This window comes from Leuciscus leuciscus (assembly GCF_965113295.1).
Source record: "Leuciscus leuciscus genome assembly, chromosome: 13".
Classification (NCBI taxonomy): domain Eukaryota; kingdom Metazoa; phylum Chordata; class Actinopteri; order Cypriniformes; family Leuciscidae; genus Leuciscus; species Leuciscus leuciscus.
This window is the reverse complement of record NC_138737.1, coordinates 41,043,009-41,067,124: the sequence shown is the minus strand read 5'-3', so window position 1 is coordinate 41,067,124 and position 24,116 is coordinate 41,043,009. Positions and strand designations below refer to the sequence as shown.

Here is a 24,116-nt window from a genome sequence, read left to right as displayed (position 1 = left end):
GTGTCTTTTTTTCTGCAGTAGTTTCAATTTTGATATTTTTAGGTCAAACCGTTCTTGTCTGTCAGTCATATAATGCAGGTCTATGGTCACTGTCTCACAGAGCAAGCACAGAGTCCAAATTAAAACAGTTCCCCATCGTCCAAATTAAACAATTCCCCATCGTAAGTACACATTGATGGCCTAAGACACGAAACGAGCGGTTTGTGTGAGAAAACGAACAGTATTTATATCGTTTTTACCTCTTATACACAGCCATGTCCGAGTGATCTGAGAGCGTGATCAGTAGAAGTCACCTTGGCTACTGCAGTTCATTGGAACGAAACCGTAGCCAATGCGACATCTAGTGTATATATCTATACCCGCCCGCGCTCTCAGATCACTTGGACGTGGCTGTGTATAAGAGGTAAAAACGATATAAATACTGTTCGTTTTCTCACACAAACCGCTCGTTTCGTGTCTTAGGCCATCAATGTGTACTTACGATGGGGAATTGTTTAATTTGGACGATGGGGAATTGTTTTAATTTGGACTCTGTGCATGCTCTTTGAGACAGTGACCATCGACCTGCATTATATGACTGACAGACAAGAACGGTTTGACCTAAAAATATCAAAATTGAAACTACTGCGGAAAAAAAGACACCTACATCTTGGATGCCCTTGAGGTAAGCTAAAACATACCAAAATTAAATTTCAACGTGAACTATCCCTTTAAGAAACATACTGATGTATTCTCGTGTGCTGGCGTGGGTTTATAAATTATTTATGTAATAAATCTGGTGAAATGGCGCATGTTTTGTTCCCAGATGAACGTTATAAGCAACACAAACTCACAGCATATGCAGAGATGGAGTTTGAGACGCTCCACGTGTGTAAATAATAACAGTGCTACACTTCGCTGTGAAACACCAAGCGCATCAGACTTCATACACACACTACTGAATCCCCAACAAACAGTTTTAGCATTTACTGTGAACGCTGCTCTGAGACGCTGGAAGAAACACGCAACCTGCATGTTAATAAGCGCATACATTTATTTCATTATCATATGCAGTAAAATACAGACCATATAATGCAAGCATTTTAAAAGGTTTTACCACTAACTCAGATATCACTAGACCGCTTTTCACCTTAATGAGAAATGTCACGCTTTCATATCGTGGCCCGAGATCTCGTCACACCCCTGCTAGAGATCCTTGTCTGTCATCTGAACTCTCTGTTTCTCGTGTGTGTGTGACTGAAGATCGGCTCCTGCCTCGGCTCAGACTCCACAGTGTTCTCCATCAGCAGCACGTGTGTGTGCGCGTGAGGTTGTGTGTTCGTCCTCTGCGTACGTACAAGACCATCTTATCAGTGATTACCACTGCCTGTTTATAACTTACTGACTTCATCTTTTCTGTCTTTTGTTTGTAGTGGAAAATGAAACGCTGAAGATTGACTTCAGTGACTCTGAAACTAGTGACTCCTACACTCTGCTCGTGTGGAAACAGAACAGTGTTCTCTGGGTAAGTCTCAGGCCAACTCACCTTGATTAGGTTTAGTTTGGGTCGAACTACTGCAAGACTAGACCAGAGGCAAATCTTGGTTTGATTCAGGGCCTTTATTGTGAACATCAAGTCAAGGCGCAGGTCCTCCATCTGATCTGGATCCGGCCCGGATCCGGCTGACTACATCATGTGTTGTGGTCGTTTCTAGGCACAGGTCCTCCATCTGATCTGGATCCGGCCCGGATCCGGCTGACTACATCATGTGTTGAGGTCGTGTCTAGGCACAGGTCCTCCATCTGATCTGGATCCGGCCCGGATCCGGCTGACTACATCATGTGTTGTGGTCGTGTCTAGGCGCAGGTCCACCATCTGATCTGGATCCGGCCCGGATCCGGCTGACTACATCATGTGTTGAGGTCGTGTCTAGGCACAGGTCCTCCATCTGATCTGGATCTGGCATGGGTTTAGTTGCTGTTCCAACATTTGGTTGTAAATTTGTTTGCAAGTGATTTGCTTCACAGAACACACTAACCACATGTATTCTTTTTGCAAGTGGAGCTGGACTTTATGTAGTCTGACTCGCACTTTCTTTTACTTTGTGTAGTTTTGTTTACGAGTTTCAAGGCTGAATGAACGTCACACTCCACCAAGCACAATTTTGCATCAAATACGGTTGAGACTGAAGATTAACGTTCTGCAGAAAACACAAGGAGTGTTATGCTGTTGCTTTGTTGATAAACCTATTTATTTTGCTTTAAAGGAAAATGGTCAGTTGCATTCTGTTGTTTGTGTTTTTTTGCGCTGCTGTCTACGAATAGACTTATTTGTGAATCACAACCCTGCGGTTGAGAGACACTGGTCGAGTAAATGCAACGGATCATTTTAAATGAATGCTGTTAGTTGGTTTATAGCAGGGCTTTTCAAACTGGGGTCCAGGGAACGTCTCGAGGAAACACTGTAAAACCCAGCTGAATCATTTACTATGACATACTGATCATGTTTCATCATTCTTGTTTGAATAAGCGCCTGTATTTGCACTCTGTTCAAACAAAGTGCACTTTCACGGGTTACAATGTACAGATGTACACATACACACTAGTGTTCATGTAAAGAAAACATTGCCACATAGATATTCATTTTTTAACTGAACTTTGTCACTTTTCCTGCTACTCTCAGGGCCCTATCTCACACACCGGTGCAATGCAGCGCCCGGCGCGACGCACGTGTCTTCTGCTGGTTTCAGCCCGACTCGGTTTTCATTTTTACGTCCTGCACCACATTGTTTAAATAGCAAATGCATTTACGCTCATTTGTGTGCCCATAGGCTGCTGGTCTGAGAATGAGGTGTGTGTTCAGGGGCATTGTTGGCGAGTTGCTATTTTGAGGAACTGAAGTAGACTGAGCCGTTGCCCAACTGAAACCTGCTCTAAAGTCAATGACACAATATTTATTTTTGTTATTTAAAGAGCGTTAGTAATGTGAGCCTATAGGCGGGTCCACACGCGCTTACACACACACTCACACATATTCTGCTTATTACACACACACACACACACACACACACACACACACACTCTGCTTATTACACACACACACACACACACACACACACACACTGCTTATTACACACTCACACACACACTCTGCGAATTAGCCAAGCAATCTAAATATAAACCAAAGGTTATATGGAATTACATAAATAAAAGGACAAAAATTAAAACGGCAGTGGGTGACCTATATTGCAATCAGAATACTACTAATTCTATAAAAACAGAGAAAGATATAGAAAAGGCAGATATATTGTCACAATACTTCTGCAGTGTATTTGTTGAAGAGCCTGATGGGCAGATACCCGAGGTACCAAGGTTGGAAGTTCAGCAAACAGAAAATCTTGAAATAACAGTTGAAGATACAAAATGGCTTTTACAGAAAATTAATGTATATAAATCCCCTGGACCGGATTTTATACATCCTAGGATTTTGAAGGAATTTGCGACTGAGATTGCGGAACCGCTAACAGTACTATTTAACAAATCATTAGAGGATTCAGTTTTACCAAATGACTGGAAAGAGGCTCAAATTAGTCCAATTTTTAAAAAAGGAAATCAATCTCTAGCTGGAAACTATCGACCAGTTAGTTTGACGTCAGTTGTTAGTAAAACAATGGAAAAATTTATAAGGACATATATAGTCAATCATATGAAAAGTAATAAATTATTTAGTAGTAAACAATATGGCTTCATATCTGGGCAGTCCTCTTCTTTTCAGTTACTCACAGTTTTTGGATAGAGGTCACAAGCTTTGGATAGAGGACAAACTGTTGACTGTATTTATCTGGACTTTCAAAAAGCCTTCAATACTGTCCCACATAAAAGACTACTATCAAAGTTCAAATCCTATTGTTTAGACAAGAGTTATTTATTGGATACAGGATTTTTTGCACAACAGAAAACAACAGGTGGTAGTGAATGGTGCTGCCTCAGATTGGAAGCCGGTGACATCTGGGGTCCCACAGGGATCAGTCTTGGGCCCTGGTCTATTTGTAATATATGTAAATGATCTGCCAGATATGATGCAGTCTGATGTTTACCTTTTTGCGGATGACACTAACATTTTCAGAATAATAACAAGTGACACATACCGAGCCCATCTTCAAGAAGATCTATGTAGCACGAGCAAATGGTGTGACCAGTGGCTATTAAAGATGAATCCCGAAAAGTGTAAACATTTACATATTGGGAAAAAAAATGACACTGTAGCCAATTATGTAGTTGGGGATATAGTGGTTAATCCTGTACGTGAGGAGAGGGACGTAGGTGTTGTGGTGGATGGTTCACTTGAATTCCACACACACATTTCTGAAAAAGTAAAAAAAGCAACATCTATGATTGCAATAATAATAAGAACTTTTCAAAATTTAGGTAAGGATATATTTTTACCATTGTATAAATCCCTGGTAAGATCACATCTTGAATATGCAAGCTCAGTCTGGTGTCCATATAAATGAAAATATGTAGAAAAAATTGAAAGGGTCCAGAGAAGAGCTACTAAATTAATTCCAGGAATGAAAAATATGTCGTATGAAGATAGATTGAGGAAATTAAGTTTACCAACTCTCAAATTTAGGGGATATAGAGGAGATATGATTCAGGTATATAAGCTTGTACAGGGAATATACGATGTAACAGTTGAACCTATCTTTCAGTTCTGGAACAATAGGTACGAGACACGAGGGAATTCTTTAAAACTCTACCCTAGAACATGCCTGTCTGAAAAGAGAAAGAACTTTTTTACACTTCGTGCGGTAAACTCATGGAATGAGCTTCCAGAAGAAGTTGTGTGTTCCCCTTCTATTAATTACTTTAAGTTACTAAACTAGCAAAAGTGGATTCAGACACGCCGTGAGTGCACTTGCTCCCTGCGCTTTAGACCATGTGTTTAGATCCTTAAAATAGGGCCGGTGTGTCAGTCAGTGTGAGACTCCTTTAAGCTAAATGGATTGTGTTTTCTTCTTCACTAGTGGGTAACCGGTGATGATCTGCACTTTCAGCCTCACAAAGCAAGAATTCTGACACATGAAATGAACAGGACGTCCCATCAGACCTTTGTGAGTGAATTCATGCGTTCCTTTATCTCTGTTTAATGACATTTATCCTTGTAATGAGTTTTCTTAGTCTTGGCGAGTGCAACTTTAGTGAAGTGGATATAAAGTAATTTGAGTATTTATTTTATTTATGCCGATTTCCTAAAAAAAAAAAAAAGTGAAATATGTAGTACCGGTATGTAGTAAAGTTTATCTTTTCCTTCTGATAATTATTTTTTTTTTTTTGTAATTTCCCACTTTAACAGTTAAAACCCTTATGTATAATGCATTATAAAATCATTTTTAATGCAGTCATTATGCCTTGTAATGCACCTTATAATTATAATACATTATAATACTTATCTAGTCATTGAACACACCTTTATTTCATTAAAACACATGGCAAACAACCGTATTGTAATGTGCGTTCTAAATACTTTCATAATGCATCATAACATAAGGGCTTATTCAGGAGTTATTTATGCTCTGCTGGTTATTTGTTAATGCTTTACGCTTTTAAATGTCCTTCTCATGTTGGATGGTTGAAGGGTGAGTAGAATAATGTCAGCTCATTGAACCCAGTTTTTGAAAATGCATTTATTACACAAATGCAGATTTACACACACACACACACACACACACACACACACACACACACACACACACACACACACACACACACACACACACACACACACACACACACACACACACACACACACACACACATAAAATCCTCCTATTTTTCTAAAAGGAATTGGTGTTGTTTTCCAGATTTAAGAACAAAGATTCCACTGAAGCTGTTTGCAGTGTTAGTAAGTGTGTGTGTGTGTGTGTGCGTGTGTGCGTGTGTGTGCGTGTCTCCCTCCAGTGGATCCTGAAGTACGGCTGTTTCCCGGTGCGGTTCGGCTCCACGGTCACAGTGTCCGTTTACAACGACAGAGAGCTTCTGCTGATCCGTCAATCTCTCACCGTCACACACACAGGTCTCTCTCTCTCTCTCTCTCTCTCTCTCTCTCTCTCTCTCTGTCTGTCTCTCTCTTTCTCTCTCTCTCTCTAAAAATGTCCAAAATCTGCACCACACCAAAGTTCAGCATTTCTATCTGCTGTTTTTAACCAGATTATGAAGCCAGCGTCTCTGTGGACGACCATGATGACAAGCTCACAGGTCTCTCTCTCTCTCTCTCTCTCTCTCTCTCTCTCTCTCTCTCTCTGTCTGTCTGTCTGTCTCTCTCTCTCTCTCTCTCTCTCTCTCTCTAAAAATGTCCAAAATCTGCACCACACCAAAGTTCAGCATTTCTATCTGCTGTTTTTAACCAGATTATGAAGCCAGCGTCTCTGTGGACGACCATGATGACAAGCTCACAGGTCTCTCTCTCTCTCTCTCTCTCTCTCTCTCTCTTGCTCTCTCTCTCTCTCTATAGTTTCTTGAAGTTTATGCCAAACTGACTGCATTGACTTGTGTTTTCCCAGATGATGAGGATCCAGTGCCTAAAGCCCGTGTCACTGCGGACGAACATCATAAACGCTTCACTGTACGACTGGACACAGATCGAATGGTGAAGATCAGCCTGTGCTACAAACATTCCTACCGGGAGTGTGAGGTGTTTCATTTTCAGAAGGTGAGTGAAATATTATGAAGAAATGAACCAAACCAAGAAGTAATTGCAACATGTGAAGGATCTGAATCCCTGTTTCGGAGCGAACGATCTCTGCCTCCTTCTTCCATCATGGAGGAGTCGTGTTTGTGTTGCAGATCGATCCGGCTGTCAATCAAACCGTCAATCTGAGCTTCCCGCACCTGGTTCCGTGTGTGTGTGTGCAGGTGTGCTGCTCTTACACACTCTTCAAACATCATTTCACTTTTTATTTTTTTTCTGACATAAGTAATGTGTAACATCTGCATTATACTGTATTCACAGCTGTGGTTTACAAGCTTTGATGCCAGAAGAGTCACACACTGTCCTTTAAAAGAGAGAATACTGCCACGTGAGTCCTTTAGTGTGTGTGTGTGTGTGTGTGTGTGTGTGTGTGTGTGTGTGTGTGTGTGTGTGTGTGTGTGTGTGTGTGTGTGTGTGTGTGTGTGTGTGTGTGTGTGTGTGTGTGTGTGTGTGTGTGTGTGTGTGTGTGTGTGTGTACTTGTACAACTATCTTTGTGAGGACCGTTTTGAGTTTTAGACCATTGGAGTGAGGACAAAGAGAGTAAAGTGAGGACATTTTGGCCGGTTCTCACTCTCTGAGAGCCTTTAAAGGATAAGGTTATAATGAGGTTAAGGGTCGGTTTAGGGTCAGGGGTCGGGTTAGGCACTTAGTTGTGATGGGTAAGGTTAGGGTAAGCGGCTAGAGATTGCATTGTGTCAATGAATGTCCTCATAAAGATAGATGTACAAGAATGTGTGTGTGTATAGAGTAAAGGTCTCTGACAGTATACAGGTATTAGTAGTGTTTACATGCAGAGAAATAATCAGACTGATAACTCAGCCAGAATGTGTTCTCCATTGGAGAGATTGACCGAGTCTGATACGGTTCAGATGTCAAAGATGAACATGTTCAGATTGTAAAGAATAAATGCCATGGAATTACTTTCTGTTATGGGCATGTGACTCTCCCACCAGTCACAAGTTTTAAATTTTATATTTTCCTTTTAAAGTTTTTTTTAATTTTAGTTAAAATATTATTTGCCTTTGTATGTTTTTAAAAAATGTTTAACGCACTGTTCCTCCTGGATCTGAGGTTCTACTATCGGCCGTGTTCTCCTCTCCAGTACTCTGGCATAGACTTTCCCGGGGAGGCTGAGAAGTGTGATCCCCCTATAGTTGGAGCACACCCTCCGGTCCCCCTTCTTAAAAAGAGGGACCACCACCCCGGTCTGCCAGCCCAAAGGCACTGTCCCCGACCGCCACGCGATGTTGCAGAGGCGTGACAGCCCCACAACATCTAGAGACTTGAGGTACTCAGGGCGGATCTCATCCACCCCCTGTGCCTTGCCACCGAGGAGTTTCTTGACTACCTCGGTGACTTCAGCTTGGGTGATTGACGAGTCCAGCTCCGAGCCCTTGGCCTCTGCTTCCTCAATGGAAGACGTGTCAGTGGGATTGAGGAGATCCTCGAAGTATTCCTTCCACCGTCCGATGACATCCCCAGTCGAGGTCAACAGCTGCCCACCTCCACTGTAAACAGCGTTGGTAGGGCATTGCTTCCCCCTCCTGAGGCGCTGGACGGTTGCCAGAATCTCTTCGAGGCCAACCAGTAGTCCTTCTCCATGGCCTCACCGAACTCCCAGGCCCGATTTTTTTTATTAAATTTTTTGCCTCCACAACCACCCGGGCTGCAGTCCGCTTGGCCTGCCGGTACCCGTCAGCTGCCTCAGGAGTCCCACAAGCCAGCCAGGCCCGATAGGACTCCTCCTTCAGCTTTACGGCATCCCTTACTTCCGGTGTCCACCACCGGGTTCGGGGATTGCCGCCTCGACAGGCACCGGAGACCTTACGGCCACAGCTCCGAGTGGCCGCGTTGACAATGGAGGTGGAGAACTTGGTCCCGGGCGACGTCACGGTCCTCGATTTTAAGTCCAACATAAGAGGCTTTTGAACCACTCATAGTCTGACCCGTCACATAGGACCTGTTTGCCTTGGGAGACCCTACCAGGGGCATATTTCCCCAGACAACATAGCTCCTAGGGTCATTCAGGTACTCAAACCCCTCCACCACGGTAAGGTGGCAGTTCAAGGAGAAAAAAGAAAAAGAATTCTATAGTTTTTTACATTTTTTATTTAATTTTTAATAATGAAAATATGTTTGAAATATTTTGAATTGAAATATTCACAGCTTGAATATACAACCATGTTGAATTTCAGCACATTACAACCATGTTAAATTTCAGCACATTACAACCATGTTGAATTTCAGCACATTACAACCATGTTGAATTTCAGCATATTAATTTCTGCAAGCAGGGTTAATGCAATGCTTTTTTTATTTTTATTAGTGCAATTCAACAAGCTTTTTTGTTTCAAAAACATTTGTCATTATTTTACTTCCATAACTATAATAACCCAGCAACAAGCTCAGTGAAACATTTTCAAGATGACAGATGAAGTGACCATTATGAAATATTATAAGAGAACTACTATATTTTTTATTTTTGTGCGCATGAGAAGCTCTATTTGCTGCATTGTGGAGTTTGGAATCAGTCACTTTTAAGGATAGGGATCACAATAGGGAGCAAAAGACTAGCGCTTCATGCCGACTGTAATGTTGTGTTTCTGACAGTCTGATCTCAGTGTGTGTAGGTCGTGTTTCTGACAGTCTGATCTCAGTGTGTGTAAGTCGTGTTTGACAGTCTGATCTCAGTGTGTGTAGGTCGTGTTTCTGACAGTCTGATCTCAGTGTGTGTAGGTCGTGTTTGACAGTCTGATCTCAGTGTGTGTAGGTTGTGTTTCTGACAGTCTGATCTCAGTGTGTGTAGGTTGTGTTTCTGACAGTCTGATCTCAGTGTGTGTAGGTTGTGTTTCTGACAGTCTGATCTCAGTGTGTGTAGGTCGTGTTTCTGACAGTCTTATCTCAGTGTGTGTAGGTCGTGTTTGACAGTCTGATCTCAGTGTGTGTAGGTCGTGTTTCTGACAGTCTGATCTCAGTGTGTGTAGGTCGTGTTTCTGACAGTCTGATCTCAGTGTGTGTAGGTCGTGTTTGACAGTCTGATCTCAGTGTGTGTAGGTCGTGTTTCTGACAGTCTGATCTCAGTGTGTGTAGGTCGTGTTTGACAGTCTGATCTCAGTGTGTGTAGGTGGTGTTTGACAGTCTGATCTCAGTGTGTGTAGGTCGTGTTTGCGTGTGTTTGACAGCATGAACTCCTCCTCCAGATGCCGGGGAGATCTTGTCCTCCAGCTCAGCAAGAGTCCTCGGCTCTGTTCTGCATTGGGATCCTCTCTGTCCTGACGACCAATCAGATGTCTCGGTCTCTCTGTGCTGGCGAATCGGCATGCAGAACTCTGACTGTGTCCCCGCCCCCAATGCCACTCTCTACGGGACTAAACTGGTATGTGACGAAACCATGAATATCTCGAGCAGGACCGGAGCTAGTGTGAAGATCACATTTACATACTTTCAAAATGGTATATGAAACAATAGTTAATATGCAAGAATCAGTGTTTAAACTGTAGTGTGGTATTTTGTTGTCACATGACCTCATCATATTACATGTTTTGTGTAAATAATGACTTTTAACAGTAAAGAGATGTAATTAATTCCTCACACTTAAAATCAATGTCAACTTGTGTGCACTGCATTTACTGTAGGTTTCGTCAAAATAAGTATTTCATGCACAGTATAATAATAATAATAACACTTGAAAATATTTTTAGAGCTGTGCAACGATTAATCTCGATTAATCGCATCCAAAATAAAAGTTTGTGTTTACATAATAAATGTGTGTGTACTGTCTGTGTACAATTATTTTGTATACACACACATGCAAGTATATATTTAAGAAAAAATTATTTATATATAAAATATTTCTATTTACATATAATTTAAATGATATATAAATATATATGCAGTATATACATGCAAATATTTCTCAAATATATACATGCATGTGTGTGTATTTTTATATTTTTATATATATATATATACAAAATAAATGTACACAGTACACACACATATATTATGTAAACACAAACTTTTATTTTGGATGCGATTAATCGAGATATTAATACTATACTAATATTATACTAATATTTTTATATAATGCCTTTCATGACCTCAAGGTCATGCTTAACAAATACATAATCCAAGCGGAACAAACAATACCTACACAAACGTGAAATGCCAAACCTGACATAATAATAATAAAGAAATACATAAAGAAATAAATATATGAAGAAATGTAAAAAAACTAAAATACATAAAGAAATATACAAAGAAATATTGCTATGTCTGAGGTGAAACACGCCCCCCTCATTAGCATACAGAGGAAGAAATGTGGAAATAAATAAATGTGGAAGTAAATAAATGTAGACATAAATACATATATACATAAATGTGAAAAAAATATAAATGTGGAAAAAAATATGATTATACATGAATAAGAAAATAAAGGTATAAATACTCATTTATTTATTTATTTACATTTCGTATATTTATTTATTTATATATTTATTTATTTATGTATTATTATGTCAGGTTTGGCATTCCATAAACAGAGACAAATAGAAGTGGGAAACACGACATATAAATTCTGGATGCATTCTGCTTTTTCAACAGAAATATAATGTGTCTGCTGTAGATGAGCATCCTCAGATGTGTGTGAAGGTAATGCTCGCTCGACCACACATTAAAGCATGATTAAAAGTGTGTGTGTTTCTCAAGTGTGTATTCTTTGTGTTGTAGTTTTCTCTGAACGGCAGTCAGCGAGTCTTCTGTCCCTTCGAGTCGGGTGAGAACCGCTCATGTTTCAGCACATGTCTGCTCTGCTCATGTCTGACTGATGTGTGCTGATGTTCCTCAGAGAGTCGGTGTGACTGATGTGTGCTGATGTTCCTCAGAGAGTCGGTGTGACTGATGTGTGCTGATGTTCCTCAGAGAGTCGGTGTGACTGATGTGTGCTGGTGTTCCTCAGAGAGTCGGTGTGACTGATGTGTGCTGATGTTCCTCAGAGAGTCGGTGTGACTGATGTGTGCTGATGTTCCTCAGAGAGTCGGTGTGACGGATGTGTGCTGGTGTTCCTCAGAGAGTCGGTGTGACTGATGTGTGCTGGTGTTCCTCAGAGAGTCGGTGTGACTGATGTGTGCTGGTGTTCCTCAGAGAGTCGGTGTGACTGATGTGTGCTGATGTTCCTCAGAGAGTCGGTGTGACTGATGTGTGCTGGTGTTCCTCAGAGAGTCGGTGTGACTGATGTGTGCTGGTGTTCCTCAGAGAGTCGGTGTGACTGATGTGTGCTGATGTTCCTCAGAGAGTCGGTGTGACTGATGTGTGCTGATGTTCCTCAGAGAGTCGGTGTGACTGATGTGTGCTGGTGTTCCTCAGAGAGTCGGTGTGCTGGTGTTCCTCAGAGAGTCGGTGTGACTGATGTGTGCTGATGTTCCTCAGAGAGTCGGTGTGACTGATGTGTGCTGATGTTCCTCAGAGAGTCGGTGTGACTGATGTGTGCTGGTGTTCCTCAGAGAGTCGGTGTGACTGATGTGTGCTGATGTTCCTCAGAGAGTCGGTGTGACTGATGTGTGCTGGTGTTCCTCAGAGAGTCGGTGTGACTGATGTGTGCTGGTGTTCCTCAGAGAGTCGGTGTGACTGATGTGTGCTGGTGTTCCTGTGGGGGTGGTGGTGGCGCAATGGATAAGACACATGCCTTTGGTGTGAGAGACCCGGGTTCGAATCCACTGTGAGACACCAATGTGTCCCTGAGCAAGACACTTAACCCCTAGTTGCTCCAGAGGCGTGCGACCTCTGACATATATAGCAATTGTAAGTCGCTTTGGATAAAAAGCGTCAGCTAAATGAATAAATGTAAATGTAAATGTAAATGTCCTCAGAGAGTCGGTGTGACTGATGTGTGCTGATGTTCCTCAGAGAGTCGGTGTGACTGATGTGTGCTGGTGTTCCTCAGAGAGTCGGTGTGACTGATGTGTGCTGATGTTCCTCAGAGAGTCGGTGTGACTGATGTGTGCTGATGTTCCTCAGAGAGTCGGTGTGACTGATGTGTGCTGGTGTTCCTCAGAGAGTCGGTGTGACTGATGTGTGCTGGTGTTCCTCAGAGAGTCGGTGTGACTGATGTGTGCTGGTGTTCCTCAGAGAGTCGGTGTGACTGATGTGTGCTGATGTTCCTCAGAGAGTCGGTGTGACTGATGTGTGCTGGTGTTCCTCAGAGAGTCGGTGTGACTGATGTGTGCTGGTGTTCCTCAGAGAGTCGGTGTGACTGATGTGTGCTGATGTTCCTCAGAGAGTCGGTGTGACTGATGTGTGCTGATGTTCCTCAGAGAGTCGGTGTGACTGATGTGTCACACCGACTCTCAGTGTCTGCATCAGTGACTGATGTTCCTCAGAGAGTCGGTGTGACTGATGTGTGCTGATGTTCCTCAGAGAGTCGGTGTGACTGATGTGTGCTGATGTTCCTCAGAGAGTCGGTGTGACTGATGTGTGCTGGTGTTCCTCAGAGAGTCGGTGTGACTGATGTGTGCTGATGTTCCTCAGAGAGTCGGTGTGACTGATGTGTGCTGATGTTCCTCAGAGAGTCGGTGTGACTGATGTGTGCTGGTGTTCCTCAGAGAGTCGGTGTGACTGATGTGTCCTGGTGTTCCTCAGAGAGTCGGTGTGACTGATGTGTGCTGATGTTCCTCAGAGAGTCGGTGTGACTGATGTGTGCTGATGTTCCTCAGAGAGTCGGTGTGACTGATGTGTGCTGATGTTCCTCAGAGAGTCGGTGTGACTGATGTGTGCTGGTGTTCCTCAGAGAGTCGGTGTGACTGATGTGTGCTGGTGTTCCTCAGAGAGTCGGTGTGACTGATGTGTGCTGGTGTTCCTCAGAGAGTCGGTGTGACTGATGTGTGCTGGTGTTCCTCAGAGAGTCGGTGTGACTGATGTGTGCTGGTGTTCCTCAGAGAGTCGGTGTGACTGATGTGTGCTGGTGTTCCTCAGAGAGTCGGTGTGACTGATGTGTGCTGATGTTCCTCAGAGAGTCGGTGTGACTGATGTGTGCTGGTGTTCCTCAGAGAGTCGGTGTGACTGATGTGTGCTGGTGTTCCTCAGAGAGTCGGTGTGACTGATGTGTGCTGGTGTTCCTCAGAGAGTGCTGATGTTCCTCAGAGAGTCGGTGTGACTGATGTGTGCTGATGTTCCTCAGAGAGTCGGTGTGACTGATGTGTGCTGATGTTCCTCAGAGAGTCGGTGTGACTGATGTGTGCTGGTGTTCCTCAGAGAGTCGGTGTGACTGATGTGTGCTGATGTTCCTCAGAGAGTCGGTGTGACTGATGTGTGCTGATGTTCCTCAGAGAGTCGGTGTGACTGATGTGTGCTGGTGTTCCTCAGAGAGTCGGTGTGACCGATGTGTGCTGGTGTTCCTCAGAGAGTCGGTGTGACCGATGTGTGCTGGTGTTCCTCAGAGAGTCGGTGTGACTGATGTGTGCTGGTGTTCCTCAGAGAGTCGGTGTGACTGATGTGTGCTGGTGTTCCTCAGAGAGTCGGTGTAACTGATGTGTGCTGGTGTTCCTCAGAGAGTCGGTGTGACTGATGTGTGCTGATGTTCCTCAGAGAGTCGGTGTGACTGATGTGTGCTGGTGTTCCTCAGAGAGTCGGTGTGACTGATGTGTGCTGGTGTTCCTCAGAGAGTCGGTGTGACTGATGTGTGCTGGTGTTCCTCAGAGAGTCGGTGTGACTGATGTGTGCTGGTGTTCCTCAGAGAGTCGGTGTGACTGATGTGTGCTGGTGTTCCTCAGAGAGTCGGTGTGACTGATGTGTGCTGGTGTTCCTCAGAGAGTCGGTGTGACTGATGTGTGCTGATGTTCCTCAGAGTCGGTGTGACTGATGTGTGCTGGTGTTCCTCAGAGAGTCGGTGTGACTGATGTGTGCTGGTGTTCCTCAGAGAGTCGGTGTGACTGATGTGTGCTGGTGTTCCTCAGAGAGTCGGTGTGACTGATGTGTGCTGGTGTTCCTCAGAGAGTGCTGATGTTCCTCAGAGAGTCGGTGTGACTGATGTGTGCTGATGTTCCTCAGAGAGTCGGTGTGACTGATGTGTGCTGATGTTCCTCAGAGAGTCGGTGTGACTGATGTGTGCTGGTGTTCCTCAGAGAGTCGGTGTGACTGATGTGTGCTGATGTTCCTCAGAGAGTCGGTGTGACTGATGTGTGCTGGTGTTCCTCAGAGAGTCGGTGTGACTGATGTGTGCTGATGTTCCTCAGAGAGTCGGTGTGACTGATGTGTGCTGGTGTTCCTCAGAGAGTCGGTGTGACCGATGTGTGCTGGTGTTCCTCAGAGAGTCGGTGTGACTGATGTGTGCTGGTGTTCCTCAGAGAGTCGGTGTGACTGATGTGTGCTGGTGTTCCTCAGAGAGTCGGTGTAACTGATGTGTGCTGGTGTTCCTCAGAGAGTCGGTGTGCCTGATGTGTGCTGGTGTTCCTCAGAGAGTCGGTGTGACTGATGTGTGCTGATGTTCCTCAGAGAGTCGGTGTGACTGATGTGTGCTGGTGTTCCTCAGAGAGTCGGTGTGACTGATGTGTGCTGGTGTTCCTCAGAGAGTCGGTGTGACTGATGTGTGCTGGTGTTCCTCAGAGAGTCGGTGTGACTGATGTGTGCTGATGTTCCTCAGAGAGTCGGTGTGACTGATGTGTGCTGGTGTTCCTCAGAGAGTCGGTGTAACTGATGTGTGCTGGTGTTCCTCAGAGAGTCGGTGTGACTGATGTGTGCTGGTGTTCCTCAGAGAGTCGGTGTGACTGATGTGTGCTGATGTTCCTCAGAGAGTCGGTGTGACTGATGTGTGCTGGTGTTCCTCAGAGAGTCGGTGTGACTGATGTGTGCTGGTGTTCCTCAGAGAGTCGGTGTGACTGATGTGTGCTGATGTTCCTCAGAGAGTCGGTGTGACTGATGTGTGCTGATGTTCCTCAGAGAGTCGGTGTGACTGATGTGTGCTGATGTTCCTCAGAGAGTCGGTGTGACTGATGTGTGCTGATGTTCCTCAGAGAGTCGGTGTGACTGATGTGTGCTGATGTTCCTCAGAGAGTCGGTGTGACTGATGTGTGCTGATGTTCCTCAGAGAGTCGGTGTGACTGATGTGTGCTGGTGTTCCTCAGAGAGTCGGTGTGACTGATGTGTGCTGATGTTCCTCAGAGAGTCGGTGTGACTGATGTGTGCTGGTGTTCCTCAGAGAGTCGGTGTGACTGGAGTGTGACTGTGATGTTTCAGCACATGTCTGCTGTGCTCACGTCTGACTGATGTGTGCTGATGTTCCTCAGAGTCTCGATGTGACTGGAGTGTGACTGTGGTTCCTGGATCTCTGCATCTGCATTTGTTCCTGACGTCTAACATCGCCGCTTCGTTTGCGGCTCAGCTCTGTGTCAGAGATAAAGACACATGTGCATCTCGAGGACACGTTGTCTCCCGTCAGCTGGTCAGTGAGAGTTTTCCTGTCCTTTGTGCTTTCTTATGAGCAAAGACATTGATTTCTTTATATATTACAAGTGATATATTTGCAAAAATCTGGCTTTTATTTTTAAAGTCTCCCTGTAGTCAATCATTGTATCCTGTAAAACTCATCTTTGATCACCAAAATGACACATTTAAAAGTTTTTTCCTTCAAAAAAAATGATTCATGCCTTAAAATATCTTGATTGTAACTCGACACCCTTGCCTCATTTAGTATGCGCGGTTCTATGAATATGCAAATGAGCCCCGCCTCCACTCACTCACTCAGCTCAGAGATCCACTGGTTGATGATCACACGTTGATCTGATTGGTTACAAGGTAGTTTGTAACGTCAGAAACACCAGCGATTTCAAAGCGATTTCTTTGGTTCACTGCAGTTTTAAGGAGAAAATACTCAGCAATGGTGTCGACTTATGAATTTAAAGCTGGATTTTCACCACAGGGGGGCTTTTAAAAAAAAGTATTTATCTGAAATGGAAAGCTGTTGTAACATTAAACACTACCGTTCAAAAGTTTGGGGTCAGTAAGAATTTTTATTTAATTTTTTGCAGGAAATAAAAAAAAGATACCAATAATTGTATTCATCAAGGATGAATTAAATTGATCAAAAGTGACAGTAAAGACATTTATAATGTTACAAAAGATTCTATTTCAGATAAATGCTGTTCTTTTGAACGTTCTGTTCATCAAATAATCCTGAGAAATAATTTACACGACTGTTTTACACACTGATAATAATCATAAATGTTTCTTGATCATCAAATCATCATATTAGAATGATTTGTGAAGGATCATGTGACACTGAAGACTGGAGTAATGATGCTGAAAATTCAGCTTTGATCACAGGAATAAATTACACTTTACTGTATATTCACATAGAAAACAGCTGATTTACATTGTAATAATATTTCACAATATTACTGTTTTAAAAATATATATATATACAGCCTTGGTGAGCAGAAGAGACTTCTTTCAAAAACATTAAAAATCTTACCGATGCCAAGCTTTTGACTGGTAGTGTATATAATCCTCTATATATATGTATATAGCCTAACCTGAATGATCCTCACTGGTGTAATGCTGGTGTCCGCAGGACGGGGGCGCCGCTGAGATGAGCCTGCGCTTCCCCTTCCTCTCATCAGGGCTGTGTGTGCAGGTGATGTATCATAACTCTGTTCATCTCTACATGTGGTGTACTAGCACAGCACTCGTACTGTTTCTGAAGTATTTAGTCTGTGACCTGTAAAGAACACTGCAGTGTGTCTATAGGGGTGTAACGAGACCCTCCTGTCACGGTTCGAGACGCATCACGATACTGAACTATTATATTATTGCGATACTCCAAGACATATGATAAAAGGTTAACAAAAAATTTACTGTTGATTAAAATGCTAAATATGGTATTACTGGGTGGATATGAATAGACTCGGTGCTGGAAACCCAAAGCTCAGGACAATAGAGACACCAGAATAACAATATTCATGATTCTGAAGCTGAAAATACAGAATTATTTTAGATGAATATGCTTGAACTCTGATTAGATATATTTAAAATAATGTCGGCCACTTTTTACTGACATTTGGCATTATCAGGACCCACAAATATTCCCACATTGCATTATTATACATTATATTCAACATTATGTATAGTACAGTAGTCAACATCTGAAGTGGATCAAAACCGTTCATCAAAGTTATACATGAATTTTGAATGACACCCGTTCTAGTCTTCTCTGATCCACTTCAGATGTTGACGACTGTAGTTTAATGTAGTTCTGACACTAAAACTCTGTAAACGTGAAATTTTTTCTCATGCAGTAATTTTTATTTGAGCTGAACTATACATGATACAGATGAATTTTAGAATTGTTGTATTGCGATACATTGTTACACCCCTAGTCTAAACCAATCAGAAGTGAAAATATAAATGCAAAATAACAGTAGTGTAAATTGTACAGTATGTGGTTAACAATATTCTAGTAATCATTTGTGTGTGTGTGTGTGTGTGTGTGTAGGTGTGGCGCTTGGATCTCCATGGAAGAAGAATAATCTGCCCTGACTGTAAGTACAAACTAAACCTGCGCGATATTGAAGAAAAATGTCATATGCGATACGATAATGCTTAAAGTGTGTAAAATAAACTTAAATTATCTTAAGAATATATTTAAAATTATATAACCTATACACGTGTTTCATATTCTTTTTGTGACTAGAAAACACACCTAAACTTCTGACAGTGAACATCAGTGTTTTACTGTATATAAGAAGTGTTATTTTAACATCAGTGTAAACCTCGGGGGTCAGGGGTCAGGTTATCCTACATTAGGGTTATTAAACATCAGTGTAAACCTCAGGGGTCAGGGGTTCGGGTTATCCTACATTAGGGTTATTAAACATCAGTGTAAACCTCAGGGTTCAGGGGTTCGGGTTATCCTACATTAGGGTTATTAAACATCACTGACTACGTTTACATGCAGCCAATAACCCGTTCAAAACCGGGATATTAGCAATAACCCGGTCGCGCACGGCCATGTAAACACCGGCAAAAACCCGGATATGCTCATATCCCGGTTTTTAAAAACCCGGATATTATACCTGGGGTACCCCCTTTCTAACCCGAATATTTGGTCATGTAAACGCGTATCGGCATATCCCCATCAAAAGGGACATTGATTTGTGTTCTGCGCATGTTCTATTCGCAAGGAATCTTGGTCTTTTGAGTAGGGACGGCGCATACAGAAACCCGCGTGCAGTATACCGGAAGTAAACAAGAAGTAGAGGTAAACATGGCGAGACGCAGCACAGCACCACACTTTTGGAGCGAGGAGGAAAGCGCAAACAAAGGCGATCGCTATCTGCCCCGAACTATTCATTATCCGCGTGCTGCTGCTGTTGTTGTTGCCTTTGGATACAGGAAAAAGAATCGGAAATGACGCACATTGCGTCTTAACGTTGTCCGTACGTCCTGACGCTAACCGCGCGTCGCCGTTTACATCGGGATATTGCAAATTCCATGTATACAGGAGTAACTCTCTCTGCTCACGCATGTAAACGCGTTATTCCGAATGTTTCAGAAACCCAAATAGTGACTCTAACCCGACCATAACCCGGATATTGGCTGCATGTAAACGTAGTCACTGTAAACCTCAGGGTTCAGGGGTTCAGGTTATCCTACATTAGGGTTATTTAACATCAGTGTAAACCTCAGGGGTCAGGGGTCAGGTTATCCTACATTAGGGTTATTAAACATCAGTGTAAGCCTCGGGGGTCAGGGGTCAGGTTATCCTACATTAGGGTTATTAAACATCAGTGTAAACCTCGGGGTTCAGGGGTCAGGTTATCCTACATTAGGGTTATTAAACATCAGTGTAAGCCTCGGGGTTCAGGGGTCAGGTTATCCTACATTAGGGTTATTTAACATCAGTGTAATCCTCGGGGTTCAGGGGTCAGGTTATCCTACATTAGGGTTATTAAACATCAGTGTAAACCTCGGGGGTCAGGGGTCAGGTTATCCTACATTAGGGTTATTAAACATCAGTGTAAGCCTCGGGGTTCAGGGGTCAGGTTATCCTACATTAGGGTTATTAAACATCAGTGTAAACCTCGGGGGTCAGGGGTCAGGTTATCCTACATTAGGGTTATTAAACATCAGTGTAAACCTCGGGGTTCAGGGGTCAGGTTATCCTACATTAGGGTTATTTAACATCAGTGTAAACCTCGGGGTTCAGGGGTCAGGTTATCCTACATTAGGGTTATTAAACATCAGTGTAAACCTCGGGGGTCAGGGGTCAGGTTATCCTACATTAGGGTTATTAAACATCAGTGTAAGCCTCGGGGTTCAGGGGTCAGGTTATCCTACATTAGGGTTATTAAACATCAGTGTAAACCTCGGGGGTCAGGGGTCAGGTTATCCTACATTAGGGTTATTAAACATCAGTGTAAACCTCGGGGGTCAGGGGTCAGGTTATCCTACATTAGGGTTATTAAACATCAGTGTAAACCTCTGGGTTCAGGTTATCCTACATTAGGGTTATTAAACATCAGTGTAAACCTTGGGGTTCAGGGGTTCAGGTTATCCTACATTAGGGTTATTAAACATCAGTGTAAACCTCGGGGGTCAGGGGTCAGGTTATCCTACATTAGGGTTATTAAACATCAGTGTAAACCTCGGGGGTCAGGTTATCCTACATTAGGGTTATTAAACATCAGTGTAAACCTCGGGGGTCAGGGGTTAGGTTATCCTACATTAGGGTTATTTAACATCAGTGTAAACCTCGGGGTTCAGGGGTCAGGTTATTCTACATTAGGGTTATTTAACATCAGTGTAAACCTCGGGGTTCAGGGGTCAGGTTATCCTACATTAGGGTTATTAAACATCAGTGTAAACCTCGGGGTTCAGGTTATCCTACATTAGGGTTATTAAACATCAGTGTAAACCTCGGGGGTCAGGGTTCAGGTTATCCTACATTAGGGTTATTAAACATCAGTGTAAACCTCGGGGGTCAGGGGTTCAGGTTATCCTACATTAGGGTTATTAAACATCAGTGTATACCTCGGGGGTCAGGGTTCAGGTTATCCTACATTATGGTTATTAAACATCAGTGTAAACCTCGGGGGTCAGGGGTCAGGTTATCCTACATTAGGGTTATTAAACATCAGTGTAAACCTCGGGGTTCAGGTTATCCTACATTAGGGTTATTAAACATCAGTGTAAACCTTGGGGTTCAGGGGTTCAGGTTATCCTACATTAGGGTTATTAAACATCAGTGTAAACCTCGGGGGTCAGGGGTCAGGTTATCCTACATTAGGGTTATTAAACATCAGTGTAAACCTCGGGGTTCAGGGGTTCAGGTTATCCTACATTAGGGTTATTAAACATCAGTGTAAACCTCGGGGGTCAGGGGTCAGGTTATCCTACATTAGGGTTATTAAACATCAGTGTAAACCTCGGGGTTCAGGGGTCAGGTTATCCTACATTAGGGTTATTTAACATCAGTGTAAACCTCAGGGTTCAGGGGTCAGGTTATCCTACATTAGGGTTATTAGACATCAGTGTAAACCTCGGGGGTCAGGGGTCAGGTTATCCTACATTAGGGTTATTAAACATCAGTGTAAACCTCGGGGTTCAGGGGGTCAGGGTTCAGGTTATCCTACATTAGGGTTATTAAACAACACAAACTCAATAATCAAATGTACAAATAAAACACTTCTTAGTTTTCACTGTATGAATGACATATATCCTGATTCTTATTAAAGCTAAAGTTCTCTTTGTCTTTAGTTTATGACCCCAGTTATTGCAAGCTGTTGTGATATGCATATTGTGATATATACATTAGTAATATTTGACCCTGGATCACGTCACCAGTCTCGAGTCGCACGGGTATATCTGTGGCAATAGCCAACAATACATTGTATGGGTCAAAATTCTCGATTTTTCTTTTATGCCAAAAATCATTAGGATATTAAGAAAAGATCATGTTCCATGAAGATATTTTTTTAAATTTCCTACTGTAAATATATTAAACACTTATTTCTGTGAGTGAATGCTGCACAATCGTGAACATTAATGTACAACTTTAAAGGAGATTTTCTCAATGTTTCGATTGTTTTACACCCTCAGATTCCAGATTTACAATAGTTGTATCTCAGCCACATATACTGACAACACATACATCATAACAAACCATACACCAATGGAAAGCTTATTTATTCAGCTTTCAGATGATGTGTACATCTCAATTTCAAAAAACTTGCCCCATGTGACTGGTTTTGTGGTCCAGGGTCACATATTTGGAGATATTGTGCAGCTCCAAACACTCATCATGACTGCTTACACACCTGACGTTAATGCTCGTTCTCAGTCACACACAGGCGATGGGGTCTCGTGATCGGCACGTCTCTGACTCTTCTGACTCTGCTGACTCTTCTGGTGTTCATCATACGCTGGCTGATCAGAAGAAGCACATCAGGTCAGTCTAACGTTCTTCATCAGGAACATGTTCTGTGCAACTAACAACTCAAATACCTGGTAACACTTTACAATAAGGTTTATTAGTTAACTACCTTAGTTAACATGAACTAAGAATGAACAATACTTCTACAGCATTTATTAATCTTAGTTAATATTAATTTCAACATTTAGCCTACTAATACATTATTAAAATCAACGGGTGTATTTGTTAGCATTAGTTAATGCACTGTGAACTAACAACAGCTGTATTTTTATTAACTAACATTAACAAAGAAAATTAAATACGGTAACAAATGTATTGCTCATGGTTAGTTCATGTTAGGTAATACATGAACCTTATTGTAAAGTGTTATTAAATATGTGAACCACAGGTGTGTTATTCAGGTAGTTAGTGATGAATCTGTCAACAGTTTAACAGTCAGAGAGATCCTCCTGAAGCGGTTCCTCCAGCATGTAGAGCTGAAAGAGGAAACACTCATAGTTTAACTCCTGTTAAAGCGTCAGTGCTGGGAGTAAAAATAATCCCACCTTCCCAGTGTTATCACAGGGTTATACTGGTGTGAAACTGTGGCATTCCCAGTTTACATGTCTTTGGTCTTTGTTGCGTTGGATCCGCTCCAGAGTTGATTGTAATCCGACCAAACCTGCCAAGTGTGAACACACACCCTCTATGGAATGCATTATGCTCTAAACATGAAATATATATTTTTATTACGTTGTTATGACATGAAATAGCTTTAATCATACAAATGGGGAAAAAAAGAAGTTTTTTGGGGTGTTCTTAGAGAAATGTTGCTATGGCAACGCTGTACCACAATGGAAATGGTCAAAGTCGTTTTTTCTATAATATTATGATTTTCTTTTCTATTTAAATGCACATTTCTTTTAGAAATGTATAGATTTATATACTTGGAACTCATGCAAACCAAAAATAAGTAGATCCCTGTCATTCAATTCCTGTCATTTGGCTAACTCATCCTTACGGTGATGAGACACAGGGCAACGTTTTTTGGGGCAATCTTGCCGAGCACTTTGAAAATGAACTGGTAAATGGGTAATACATTTAGATGGGTCATGTGTGTCTCATCTGGCTGCCCGTTGACGGCACCATTGCTCCAGAAGTTGCTCTGTGTATCATCACCTTTACTTCATCACATGGAAGAGCAACTAGTGCTTTTTCTGTCAAATATTGCTGTATTCATTTTCTGAAATGAAGAAATCAGTTTGTTATTGATGCATGCATACAGCTATACTCAGTGGTGGAAATGGGCAAAATTCACTATAAAAAAAAATAAAAAAAATAGAGGTCATCTGGCTTTAGATGACCTTTCAGATGTTTAAAAACCTTTATAATCTATAATAACTAAATTATATAAATGATTTAATGTTTCATTTAACCCCCTGGGGTCGGCTATTGCAAATAATAAAAACAAAACGTTGTGTTTTTCGTAAAATAAAATATATTTTATCAAATATAAATAAACATGATGTAAATTGATTACCTCACAACAAGGCTGCAATTAGCCACAAAAACGTTTTTCTTTTTTTCTTTATTCCCTTAAATGCCTATTAATCAATAACTAAAATAACACATTAGCTTGAAAACCCCTACAATTAATTAACAAACATTATAGATCGTTCTTATTTATCCGTACAGTATTACATTACCAGTAGATTATATTTAATAGATTTCACTTTGTAACTGTTAAACACATTTGCAGTTGGTTTGTAAAAGGTATCATCATCATCACATGATTGGCCTGTATTATTACATGTACAGTTTTGACCAGCTTGTGTGTGTTTTGTGCGTCTCACGCATGTGTTTCTGGATTGGCCTACAGTGTGCGTTTCTGGATCTGTTACTGGTTTTGTTTTCACTCGATACATGTAACGGAAACTCGATTTCGATATCCGAAAAGCTCTTTTTGAACAAAACAACCGGTTAAT

General features: G+C 42.2%; 2 protein-coding genes across 4 annotated transcripts in view; one reads left to right on the top strand and one right to left on the bottom strand.

Moving 5' to 3' along the window:
- Positions 1-24,116, bottom strand: part of mbd4 (methyl-CpG binding domain protein 4) — a 109,486-nt gene that overhangs the window by 21,313 nt on the left and 64,057 nt on the right. The gene's annotated exons all lie outside the window — the stretch shown is intronic.
- Positions 1-24,116, top strand: part of LOC309512754 (interleukin-17 receptor C) — a 40,470-nt gene that overhangs the window by 7,334 nt on the left and 9,020 nt on the right. Inside the window, exons 3-18 of one of the 3 annotated variants that reach the window (XM_082188467.1) lie at positions 1,243-1,329; positions 1,413-1,504; positions 5,007-5,093; positions 5,941-6,055; positions 6,190-6,237; positions 6,390-6,437; positions 6,543-6,691; positions 6,826-6,894; positions 6,992-7,058; positions 9,932-10,107; positions 11,334-11,381; positions 11,460-11,505; positions 16,010-16,164; positions 17,293-17,355; positions 18,214-18,259; positions 22,060-22,167. In XM_082188467.1, coding sequence (XP_082044593.1) covers positions 1,243-1,329; positions 1,413-1,504; positions 5,007-5,093; positions 5,941-6,055; positions 6,190-6,237; positions 6,390-6,437; positions 6,543-6,691; positions 6,826-6,894; positions 6,992-7,058; positions 9,932-10,107; positions 11,334-11,381; positions 11,460-11,505; positions 16,010-16,164; positions 17,293-17,355; positions 18,214-18,259; positions 22,060-22,167 — 1,404 coding nt within the window. The remainder of the gene's footprint in view (positions 1-1,242; positions 1,330-1,412; positions 1,505-5,006; positions 5,094-5,940; positions 6,056-6,189; positions 6,238-6,389; positions 6,438-6,542; positions 6,692-6,825; positions 6,895-6,991; positions 7,059-9,931; positions 10,108-11,333; positions 11,382-11,459; positions 11,506-16,009; positions 16,165-17,292; positions 17,356-18,213; positions 18,260-22,059; positions 22,168-24,116) is intronic. The other 2 variants (XM_082188468.1, XM_082188469.1) reach the window with 2 other exon arrangements.